At 36.8% G+C, this 13246-nt stretch overlaps 1 protein-coding gene across 4 annotated transcripts in view; it reads right to left on the bottom strand.

The window, feature by feature from the left end:
- MSR1 (macrophage scavenger receptor 1) overlaps positions 1 to 13246 on the bottom strand; it is an 86197-nt gene that overhangs the window by 27013 nt on the left and 45938 nt on the right. For 3 of the 4 annotated variants that reach the window (XM_003807438.5, XM_055116292.2, XM_055116291.2), the window contains exon 8: positions 8663 to 8716. In XM_003807438.5, the coding sequence (XP_003807486.2) occupies positions 8663 to 8716 (54 nt within the window). Of the gene's footprint in view, positions 1 to 4451; positions 6162 to 8662; positions 8717 to 13246 lie in introns of those variants that run through there. The other variant, XM_008959540.4, reaches the window with a different exon arrangement.

The raw sequence follows: 13246 nt of genomic DNA on the forward strand, positions 1-13246 counted from the left end.
TTAAGACAAATCCAAGTCCAGAGCAAGGCTCTACCTCTCTTCAATTCTATGGAGGCTGAGAAAGGTGAGGAAACTGCAGGAGAAAAGTTGGAAGCTAGCAGAGGTTGGTTCATAAGGTTTAAGGAAAGAAGCCATCTCCATAACATAAAAGTACAAAGATGATTTAGCAAGTGTGGATATAGAAGCTTCAGAAAATTGTCCAGAAGATCTAGTTAGGATAATTGATGAACTACACAACAGATTTTCCATGTAGATGAAACAGCTTCTGTTGAAAAAGATGCCATCTATAACTTTCATACTTAGAGAGGAGTTCATGCTTGACTTCAAAGCTTTGAAGTATAGGCTAATTCCCTTGTTAGGGGCTAATGCAGCCAGTGACTTTAAGTTGAAGGAAATGCTCATTTGCTATTCTGAAAATTCTAGGGCCCTTATGAGTTATGCTAAATGTCCTCTCCCTGTGCTCTAGAAATAGGACAATGAGGCCTGGGTGACAGCACGTCTGTTGACAGCATGGTTTACTGAATATTTTAATCTCACTGTTGAGACTTATTGCTGAGAAAAAAAATCCTTTTAAAATATTACTGCTCATTGAGAGTGCACCTGGTCACCCAAGAGCTCTGATGGAGATGGACAGAAAGACTGGTGTTGTTTTCATGCCTGCTAACACAATATCCATTGGGTAGCCCATGGATCAAGGATTAATTTTTACTTTCAAGTCTTATTACTTAAGAAATACATCTTGTATGGCTGTAACTGACACAGAGAGTGATTCCTCTGATGTGTCTGAGCAAAGCAAATTGAAAACTTTTTGGAAAGGTTTCACAATCCTATATGGCATTAAAATAATTTATAATTCATGGGAGAAGGTCAAAGTATTGAGGTTAACTGAAATTTGGAAGAAGTTGATTCCAACCCTCATGAATGACTGTGAGGGGTTCAAGACTTTAATGGAGAAAGTCACTACAGATGTGGTATAAATAATAAGAGAAGTAAAGAACTAGAATTAGAAGTGGAGCCTGAGGATGTGGCTGAATTGCTGCAATCGATAAAACTTGAATGGATTAGGGGTTGCTTCTTATGGATGAGCAAAGAAAGTGGTTTTTTTGAGATAAAACCTACTCCTGAAGGGAAGATGCTGTGAACATTGTTGAGATGACAACAAAGGATTTAGAATATCATATAAATTTAGTTGACAAAGCAGCAGCAGAGTATGAGAAGACTGATTTTAATTTTGAAAGAAGTTCTAAAGTGGGTAAATGCTATCAAATAGCATCCATTGCATGCAGCAGAGAAATCTCTCATGAGGAGAAGACTCCATCAACGTGGCATATTTCATTGTTGTCTTAAGAAATTGCCACAGCCACCTCAATCTTCAGCAACCATCACGCTGATTAGTAAGCAGCCATCAACACGGAGGCAAGACCCTCCACCAGAAAAAGATAACAACTTCCGGAAGGTTCAAATGATTGTTAGCATTTTTTAGCAATAATGTATTTTAAAAATTAAAGAATGTACATTATTTTAAAGACACAATGCTACGCCACACTTAATAGACTCCAGTGTAGTGTAAATATAACTATTATATGCACTGGGAAACCAAAAAATTTGTCTGGCGTGTTTCATTGTGATAATTGCTTTTTTTTGCCTTGGTCTGGAACTGAAACCACAATATGTCCACAGTATGCCTGTATTAGCTATACACTCTATTAAGGAACACATCTATTGTGTTAATGGAATGCTGCATTTTTTTTGAGAAGGAGTATTGCTCTGTCTCCAGGCGGGAGTGCAGTGGCATGATCTCAGGTCACTGCAACCTCTGCCTCCTGGGTTCAAGCGATTCTCCTGCCTCAGCCTCTCAAGTATTTGGGACTACAGGCATGCACAACCACACGCAGCTAAATTTTGTATTTTCAGTAGAGACAGGGTTTCACCATGTTGGCCAGGATGGTCTCAATCTCTTGACCTTGTGATCCACCCACCTTGGCCTCCCAAAGCGCTGGGATTACAGGTGTGAGCCACTGCTAATTTGTGAACCCACAGAAAGCTCTAAACACCATGTAACTGTCAAGGATGAGCAGCATTTACCTAAGTTACCTGGAACCATCCCTACTCAGGTACACTCAGTTCTGCTAACTCATAACTAGTGCTACTAAGAAAGTACATTATGGAGTTAAAAAAAAAGACACAATGAAAAAAGAGAGACATTGGAGCAGCCAAATAATAGTGAAAAATGTTAAGGCTGAGCCCGTTAGCAAAATAAAGATAGAATATTAACAGGTAGCTCTTCCCCAGGTGCACATAAGTAGCTCTCATTAGTGATAATGGAAGCTTTGTGAGCATTCTAGGAAGACTATGTTTCTGAGTAATATCCTTAGGAGGGAGACTAGAGGCAATAGTTGGAGTAGTTATGAAGGTGGAAACACAAACAAATAAAGAATAACTGAGAATGCTTATTTGGAATTTGATCTGCCGTAAGAATTTTTATCTCTTTAGCTCTTCAAATTACTAGGCCCATTCTAGAAAACCAAACTGCTCATTACAAATTTCTTCCTTTTCTGCCTTTCTCTCTCTCTACCTATCTCTTTCTCTCTTTCCCTCTCTTTCTCTTTGCATACCCTCCACATGACATATCTGTGATATATATAAAAATACATAATACTAGTGTGGGAATATTGAATGGAGTCACAAGGACTTTGGAGATTTAAAGACCTGGCTTTGAGTTTCTGTTCTTCCACTTATTAGCAGTAAGCCTCAGTTTATAATTCTAGAAATTGGGATAATAGTCCTTCACCCAAATGCTCTTCTGAGGATTAATGTATAATGCACCAAAAACCCTGTTGGGTTGGGTGTAGTGGCTCACACCTGTAATCCCAAGATTTTGGGAGGTTGAGGCAGGAGGATCACTTGAGGCCAAGAGTTTGGACCAGCCTTGGCAATATAGTGAGATCCCATTTTTATTTTTATTTTTTTAAATAGCCAAGCATGGTGGTGTGTGCCTAAAGTCCTAGCTACTCAGGAGGCTGAGGTGGGAGGATCATTTAAGCCCAGGAGCTTAAAGCTGCAGGGAGCTATGGTCGTGCCACTGTAGTCCAACCTGTGCAACAGAGCAAGACTCTGTCTCTTAAAAAAAGATAAAGAAAAGGAAAAAAAAAAAAAGCCCTTGCCTCACAGGCTTTACTTTGATCAACAATGCTTTGGAAAAAGACTAGTATTCATTTAAGACTGAGCTGAGTCCTCAGTAAAAATCAAATGAAAAAACAAATGGATTTTTCCTATCGTTGTTTGAGTTTTAGATAGGATACTCAAAATTCACATCCTAGTTGTAGTCTCATTGCACTTGAGCAAAGAATGATGAGAAATACTACCAAACCACATATTGGTAATTGAGATATTTAGGACAGAGCCTCACACAAGTGTTGTATTGTATGGTAGGAATCATTTCGTGTGACTGAAACATCACTCTTCCGCGTTAAGGTGAGAACACAGCAGACAATTCACTATGACTAGCGTTAGAGCTTAGTGAAGGCTTCTTTTCTCTTCATTATGCGTTTTTAAAGTTGATAAAATTTGTGCCATTTGTGCCAATAATTTGAACAGGGCATTCAGCATCCATTTTTTGTCTAAAGAGAGAAGTCTTTCTTCCCTAATTTGAAAAGTTTGGATTAGTTTTTCACACTGAAAAATCTATATTTAGTCTAGGATGTCAGATGACTTTTTAACTGAATCCCTGGAATTGTCTCCCAGCATCTCTGGGACCGAGGCCATCCTGTGGCTGATGTAGACCAAGGTCTGCTGAAGAAAGCTGCTCATACTCTACCTGACTTGCAGTGCAGAATGGGACAGGAGGTCTCACAAAATTAAACCAAGGAAAAGGAGTTACAACTTATCTCTAGATGTTTGTGTAAACTGGCTATTCAATGTTGCTAGCCTGCTAATAGTCAGGAGTATCTGAACAAGCGGCTAATTCTTCTCTCCCTTTTATTTCTGGAGATTTTAGTGTCATGTAGGCATAAAACCAGAGTACCATTGACAACTCTAACTTGTTTCAACCTTTCTTGGAATTTTCTCATCAGCATTGTCTTGGGCCCATGCTTTGTTCTTCAGAGACTGGACTCTTGTTTTATTAGCCTGACATTTTTTTTGACCTCTGTTGACACCTTCTGCCCTCTGGCGTGCACTCTGTTTAGTAGCCTCTTTTATTTATAACTAATGCTCTTCTGCTCGACTCAGACAAACTCATTGATTTGCAATCTGGTCACACTTGCATTGCTCTGTCTAATATAAAATCTTTTCTTTTTCTCTAGCATGTCTCTTTTTGCCATGACATTTATTCAGCTTCTTGCATTTTCATTTTGCTTTCACTCCTATTCTGATTACAGATTAAAAATGTCTGCATTATACCAGCGGGAAAAAGCTATTCCAGTTCAGAGAGATCACTGCGAAGCATACCATACATCTTTAAAGGACTTTATGATTTCACAGAGCATCTTCACACACACAATATCTTACCTGATCCTCACAACAACCCTGTGAGGTAGGTGTTAACATGTTCATTATACAAGAGTGGGAATAAAAATGCTGAGATACACAGAGGCATACCATCTAGAGTTCTACTAGAATCTTAATAGTATGAATCTTGGGTCTGTGTGTTAAAACATAAAGGAAAGAAGAGTTGTGAAAATGTAGTCTGTTGATCAGTAGAGAGAAACCAAAAATATAACATGTAATCCCATAAGAGATTTTTAGAACAAAAGAATATTGGTATTCCTTTTCATGATCAAAATATTTTTGTTTGAAATGACCAGGTAATACATGAAAAGTTTTATTTTTGGTTTAAATGGGTTGGATAAATTGCCCAAGCTCGACTACACTTCAAAACTTAAAAATAATTATATATATATATATATATACATATATATATATATATATATATGCTGTAATTTGGAAAATGAGAAGATGAGAAGGTAAAATAAGAATCAATTTTTAAAAAATATTCTAAGGAATTAAAATTTTTTTATCTCCTCTGCATACCTATCCAGCCCTGTTCTTCCCCCAGTATAGCTTAGATGTATTGTAATTGCTTGTTCATTTGTCTACATCTCTGAGGGACAATTAGCTCTGTAAAACCAGAGACAATTATCTCTTATTAGCTGTTATGTCCAGCTCATGGAGGTACATAATGGACATGTGAATTAATGAATTAATGATTGAATGAATGGATTTTCTTCTATAACATCCCTATCTCTGGTTGAGAATAATGTTTGAATATAAAGAACTCTCATATTATCAATACTCATGACAGTTCTCCTAGAACCCAATAAATTAAATTGTGTTCTAGATTCTAGGTGAATGCGTGTAGTCCAGCCTGTGCAATAGAGCAAGGCTGTGTCTCTTAAAACAAGAAAAAGAAAAAAAAAAAGCCCTTGACTCAGTCCTTACTTTGATCAAAAATGCTTTGGAAAGAGACCAGTATTCATTGAAGATTGAGCTGATTCCTCAGTAAAAATCAAATGAAAAAAAATGGATTTTTCCTATCATTGTATGAGTTTTAGATGGGATACTTAAAATTTACACCCTAGTTGTAGTCTCATTGCGCATGAGCAAAGCATGGCGAGAAATACTACCAAACCACATATTGGTAATTGGGATATTTAGGACAGAGCCTCACACAAGTGTTATATTGTATGGTAGGAATCGCTTTGCTTGACTGAAACATCACTCTTCCAAGTTAGGGTGAGAACACAGCAGTTCTCCTAGAACCCAATAAATTAAATTGGGTTCAAGACTCTAGGTGAATGGGTGGCAGAGAACTGAGGACTCGTTGGAGCAGCCCTCCAGTCCGTGCATGAGAGGTGTCCAGGCTGGGGGTGATAGGGGAGAGAGGTGATGGTGGAGTAATTGGAGTAAGAAGAGGTATGAGCATGGGAGCAGAGGCCCAAGCAGCACCAGGGACCAGGAGAGAAGGCCATGTGGAAGTCAGGTACAACATGGGAACCAAAGTCATTTGGAGGAGTCACAAAAGGATCTTGGAAGTCAGTTGTGCAGATGACTTGTCCAGAGGTGAAGGGCCTTTTAATGAGATGGTAGCAGAGGATGTCCCGCCCAACCCACCTGATCTTAAGAGGGCCCTGCCCTAATATGATCAGTGAGTTGTACTGGTCCTGACACATATATAAAAGAGGAAATTAATTATTTTAAACATATTTACAGAAAGCCTTAAAAAATTTTAAAAATGCATATGAAAAAATTCAATATAAATTTTCACATACCAGAATTTACTAAAGATGTGGGGAATCAGGCACTTTCATACAGAATAAATTGGTACAAGCTTTTAGCAGCGATTTACAAGAATTCATCAAATGGTAAAATGTATATAACCTTTGAACCATTGATTCTACTTCTAGCAAATTCCCTATTATAAAGTATTCCCGCAAGATTACATGTGAGAGTGTTGAATGTAGCATTGTTTATTAAAGTCTGACCAAAGCAAACAAAAATCATTTAGTGTTCAGGACTAGAGGAGTGAATGGCTATATTATGGTGATTATGGTGTAGCTGAGTAATAGAATAATGTGTAGCCATTGACAGAAAAGAGGTAGAGCCATATATAATGATATGGACAGATGACTGACATATTAACATAAGCGAAAAGCAGAATATACCACATTAGATGTTTATGTATATCATTCTTTGTTTTTAAAGCATTATGCAGTTGTTATATACTCTGCATGAGGAGGGAGGGCATGGTGGAGAATGCAGAGGCTGTATACAAACATCTCTCTTACTCCTTCCTCAAAGAAAGCATGTGCATAAACTCCAAAATAGCCATGAAAATATCTGTAACTGAAAACATTTCTGAACATATCTGAAGAAAATGTTCAAAGCATTTGATAACTTTAGGTAATGGAAGACAGTGGGGTGCTGTTTGCAGTGTAAAAAAAAATAGTTTCTTATTTGCAAAACTTGACTAAAGTCAATGTTAAGAAGCTCAGAGAAAGCCTCAGGAAAAGGAGATAAAAACAAAAGATAAAATAAAGGCAGAGATAAAGATAACATAAGGATAAGAAGGAGAACTTTTTACGAGGAGCTCAGCTGAAAGTAAATGGAGTGAAAAGGAGAAACAAAGAAGTAAGTCGAGTACAAAGTATACAGCAGGTGGGCGAGCATGGTGGCTCATGCCTGTAATCCCAGCACTTTGGGAGGCTGAGGTGGGCAGATCATGAGGTCATGGGATCGAGACCAGCCTGGTCAAAATGGTGAAACCCCGTCTCTACTAAATAACAAAAATTAGCTGGGTGTGGTGGCATGTGCGTGTAATCCCAGCTACTCAGGAGGCTGAGGCAGGAGAAGAATCATTTCAACCCGGGAGGTGGAGGTTGCAGTGAGCCGAGATGGTGCCACTGCACTCCATCCTGGCAACAGAGCGAGACTCCATCTCAAAACAAACAAACAAACAAACAAAAAAACAAAAAAGTATACAGCATTCAAAAGTGACCACATTAAAGAACGAATGGATAGAATGGAGAAAAGACAGACCAATTAATGTTTCTATTGTTTTAATATAACAGTAATACTCATTAAGTAACACTAAAGTACTCCGAAGACACACAATACTCTGTTGTACTTTGAAAGCATCATGATTACACTAATGACTACTCTAATGGCTGGTATTCACAACCATGCCCTACTTTGTCTAAATATGTCATACCTACACAATATTAGGTTAAAATAATTAGGTTTTGAAGGGCAGATAAATTGGTACTGTATATTTCTAGATAATGATTACAAATAAAAACTGCTAGATTTTGGTACATAAAAGGATTTGCCATTATCTGCCTAAAACAGACCCCTGATGATTAAATATGATCACCCTGTTTGTGTTACCTATCCCATGGACACACAGACACACACACACATCACATGTAGTTTCTACTGGGAATACAGAGGGAGGAGCCTTTTGATTCTGAGAAGTTAAGTGGGGATTCCACACTCCTCTTCATAATCCTTTCATTATATCAGTATACATTCAGCCTAGACACAACAATTGACTTACAGCATGGCAAATAGAAGACATCTCATCTAATATTTAGTTTTTAAGGTCCAATTAACAGGTTGTGTATATTGCAACATGAGGTCGGCAGTAGATTGACAAATATTCTTGTTGTGAAACCTATTCTGTTGTAGGTTTAAAGGTTTAGAACATGGAATACCACATTTCAAGTTTTTAGAAAAATAAACGAAAAGCCCCAGACATCAGATAGTTAATTTTTCAGGGTTCTTAAACTGTCCAAATTCTTATATTTAAGGTTTCATTTAGTAAGGAAGGAGGTTGTAATTGTTTCTATTCATAAGCTTGATTTTCCCTTAGTGGATAGAAATTGACTTGAAAATTGAACAATTTTCTTTGTGGAATTTTTAGAAAATAGTATTCATCACAAAAACAAAAGACAAATGGATAATGAGATTGAAAGAGTTGTATAATATAATCTATTTGTTTTACCCCAATTAGCATGCTTATTTGTAGAAAATTATGTTTGGCTTCCATAGAGTCTGTATGGATCTGTGCTGAAGTTCCCAACATTTGCCTCAAGCCCAGATCTCTAGTATCATAGACTTACTTATTACAAGAATTCACACAGAAAACAAAATACTATATACTTACTTAATGTGTTTCCACTCCCCTTTTCCCCTTTCTGGCCTTTTGGTCCAGAATTTCCTTGAGAAAAGAAGAAAAATATTTGTTTTTAATCAGGGCAATTCACAATGTTTGCTTTAACTGGAGACAGATCATCACAAGGTAATTAAAATATAAATGTATAAGAATGGACAGATATTGAAATGTATAATAACATTGTATAATGTTAACAATAATAATAGTTATTACTTAGGAAGCTCCATTCTGAACTCAGTATTGTGATATTTCAATTTATTTACAAGGCCCTAAATGCCCCATTTTCCTAAATCAAGCAAAGCTGAAGAATAAGGAGTTTGTTTTGTACTTATTTATCCTCCTTTTCTCCTCTTCCTTTGACTGGATCTTACTCACACCCCCAGGAAGTCCAGTGCCTTCCATGAGCTCCCACATCCCGTTCTTATATTCACATTACATTTATGGTTTTCATTTCTTTAGAGTGTACCATCCCCAAAAACTGGGCTGCCAATGAATTTCTGGGAGTGTTGAGATTCTTAGTCATGGGGAAGGTAGGAAGATCCTTGGAGCGTTCACATCTCTAGGATGATCACCTTTGGTTTTGAGAAACCTCACCCATTTATACAGGGGTGTGGTACAAATATTTCATATGAGGGTCAGGGCTTCAAATGGATGCAGAAACATTGCTAGATCTTTTTTTTTGCCAACGGATTGCTACTTCACCCACTGTCCCATTTTTAAAGGGGTCTGCAGGAGATCTTTCTTTAGTACCAAGAAATCTCTTAAGATTGGTGCTGTTCCTGCTTATTGAGTTTTTTTTCCAACAGCCATGAGATACAATCAGATCTTCAAGTAATTATTACCTTGACATAAATCTAGAACTGATCCTAGTGCTCTCTGTCTCAAAGTCAAAATCTTTGTTAATGTTTTTGATTCCCTCCAGCAAAACTGAGAACCTTCAACCTTTTCATCCTAGAGCTCAGAGGATGTAGTTTAACAACCATAGACTTCAAAATAATAATAGTAATAATTTAGAAACCCCTGTGTTGAATTATTTTGCTCTGCTACTTACTGGGTATGTGACTTGGGACAAGTCTTTAAATCTTTCTGAGCTAAAGTTTATTCTTCTATAAGATAAAAAAATAATGCTTTTCATTGTAGAGTTGCCTGTTCATTAAGCACTTTGCCCATAAAAGATACACATAAAAGATCTAGTTCTTCTTATTTCTATTCTTCACCTCCTAAAGCTTAGCTGGAATCTTCTCTTTGTGATTTTATTCTCAGAGAATGAGAGAAAAACTTTTTCATCGCAGTTCATTTTATATGGTACAATTATATATAATTTTAGTGTTTATATTTATTTTTGATTTCTCTAGTTTACATTGTCTTCATTTGTGCTTTATTTTGAACATGTGTCATTATGTATTTCTTAGAGAAGATTTTTGGATCCTAATTTACCAGCTAAAAAAATACATATATATAATGTAACATATACAATCAGTAGCATGAGACTTGAGGCACTTAAAGAGTAAACATTATTCCCAATTGAAATTGTATTTTGAAGATTTAATGAAATGCCAACCATTTTATATCAGGTCATAATATCAAATTTCTAATTCTCTAATTGCTTTGCATAATGTGATTATACTTTATATCATTAAATTCATTTCTTAATTGTAATTGAGTTGTTTCAGGTACTGCTAAATTGGCAAAAATCGTTGCTACCACAAAGCACCCAAAACCTTTCCTATATTTTGAGAACATGCTTTAATAAAATATAGTGCCAAATTTTCAGATTGTCCAAGAGGAAAAAGCTCTAAGAAATTGTTAAAAATTAGGGAAGGGAGGAGTTAAAACAAAGTTCTAACTCTTTTCATAAAAGAGAACATAATAAGCAAGCTTAATTGCATTATTTCAACATTAACTTCACAATGAGAAAAGAGAAAGAAACTATGCATTGTTCTGAGAAGTCTTTTCACACAGCAACTTGTCTTAGATATTTCAGAATAGACATGCTTAAGCCAGAGACATGCTTGACCCACGAAAGGTCCTTGTAGCTCTCAGATTCTATGACAAATAAAAAATTAGTTTCATGTTTTTATTTTGCTTTTGTTCTTATACCACTGTGACTTTTCCTTTTAAAGATGGTAAAATAAAATGCCTTATCTCCTTATAAAAAAACAAACAAATGTTTTGTATCATTTTAACATGATTCAGAGATTTGCTTACCGATGATACTTGAAAATCTTTTCTCACACTTGAAAACAGCAAAAATATCCTTTCTAATGGAGAGGAATGTAGTGGTCCTTCAGAATGACACCTTTGGTTAAAAATGAATGCAAGGGCTTGGTCCAAACCTAGAGTTAACTATCTCCTATCCTATGTATTACTCTTTAATAAAAAGTAACTTATATTTCTAAAAGCCATTCAAAAGTAAGAACCAGGTCATATGTAGGAGGATATTCTAACTTGAAAGAATGTAAGAGCGGGTGTCTTCAATAACATCATCATGATTTCAAGCATTTTTTGTGAGCCTCTTATATGAGCCGGATACTAGGTTAGACATTTCTGCTTACATGCCTTAATTACACTAACCAAATTTCTGCAGCTGTAGGCCGCCTTTCCATCCCCCGTTTCTTTCAGGCTACTTTGAAATGTGATCATCCTCTCTCCTAAGCCTTGTGCTTCTTCCTGGTCCCTGAATTCCTCACCTTATAACCACTCTATAACCTTACACTATCTTTTTGCTTTGCTTTCCTCTGTCTTCAGCCACTCCTCCTCTATTTTATCTTTCCATAAGCATTTAAGTGGTACTCAGATCCTTCCTTCAAAGAAAAAAAAAACCATATGAAACAAACAAAACTAACAAAAAATGCATCTCTTCCTCCTCCTCTGCATAGTGAGGCAGCTTGAGAGTTGAGTCTACCACATCTCCAACCCTTATCAACCATTCCCTTCTCCGCATACCCTAATCTGGTTATCACCCCACCCCACAGAATCTGCTCTGAACAATGGCAACATCCCCACAGCAGCAGGTGCAAAGGGCTTTTTGTAGACTTCACCTTACTTGACCACCTTTGAAACTCTGTGTTTGTCTTTTTTCATGCTCTGTTCTCTGGGTTTTCTTCTTCAGTTGGGCTACTTCTCTTCCATTTGCTACTTTGTTCATCTCAGCCTGTACTTCTGGAACTACTTAAAGCTTTATGCTATGCCCCTTCTCTTTGTATCTTTCCACTCTCTACCCATAAAATATTATTAAAATCAGTGGTTCTGAATAATATTTATATAATCATAGATAAACTTTGTCTTTTAATCTCTGGCCTCTACTCGAAACTTCAGACTCATGTGTTCAACCGTCTGTAGATAGCTCCATGAATCACAGAGAGAAAATGTTCAGTAAACGTGTTGAATTAATAAATGAACTACATATGGTGTAATATTTTAGATAATCCTGAAAATGACCATAACTTACCCTGAGGGAAACAATACGGCTTTGAATGGACTTCAAGAGGCAAAACAGACAGAAGTACGTTATTTGCATGCTGAAAGTTCTACTATGTTGAACAAGGTAGAACAGAACCTTCTACGGATTTTGAAGACAGGCAAGGTTTCACTTCAATTAAATCCTCCAAACTTTCTGAAGTAAATATATCAGGTCTTATAAATGGACTACTCTATAGATCTGCTATGCATGGAGAAAGTGTGAAGTCTTCTCTTTCTCTTCTCATGTTTGTGTATCTTTTCAGTTGTAGACTGTCTTATTCACCCTTCATTTCCCTGTTTCTAGCACTGTACCCTTACGAGCACTGTGTACTTAATCCATGTAGAAGGAAAGGGCAAGGTGAGAAGAAAAGGAGTGTGGGAGGGAGAATAGAAGAAAATAGATGGAGGATGTTCTTTTTGAACTTTTTGCTTCAGAATCTGATAATGTTTTTGATATCATTCACATAGTCCAGGCTGTGAAAAAATTACAACTCGAGCAATGCAAAGTATCAAAGAGTGTTTATATCATAAATTGGGGTCTTAGCTCTGAAATATATTACTTTATCTATCATGGACCTGTTTTTACTTATTTCATATTTGACAATTATCGGACTTATTTCTAATTTTAGCACCTTCTTCAGACTCTTGTAGAGGAGAGACTGTATTGTTCCTTCTTTTAGTCTGCAGTACAACTAGAGCAGCACCTGGCACTGCTGCTGACATCTCTACCAGATTGGTGTCTTTTAATAAGAAGTGATGTCCTAAGGATATGTTTTGTCAAGGGACTTATTACCTCTGCCGTTGTTTTTCTTTGTGCGTGATTACTCTTTCTCCACTGTTTTTTTCCACCTAAACATAATGGTTTTCAAAATGTGGTCCCTGGACCAATAGCATCACCTTCACCTGGACATTGGTGAGGATGCAAGCCCAATCCTAGACCTACTGCATCAGAAACTCTGGGGTGGAGTCCTGTAAGCTGTTTTAACACATCCTCCTGGTGATTCCAACACCAACAATAGTTTTAGAAATACAAACCTAAAGAAATTCCAGGCCTCTTTTAGTCCAGCGCTAACAAACACTACTTTCTATCTAACACACTTTCTTACAGTATGG

Source organism: Pan paniscus, chromosome 7, assembly GCF_029289425.2.
Source record: "Pan paniscus chromosome 7, NHGRI_mPanPan1-v2.0_pri, whole genome shotgun sequence".
Taxonomy (NCBI): domain Eukaryota; kingdom Metazoa; phylum Chordata; class Mammalia; order Primates; family Hominidae; genus Pan; species Pan paniscus.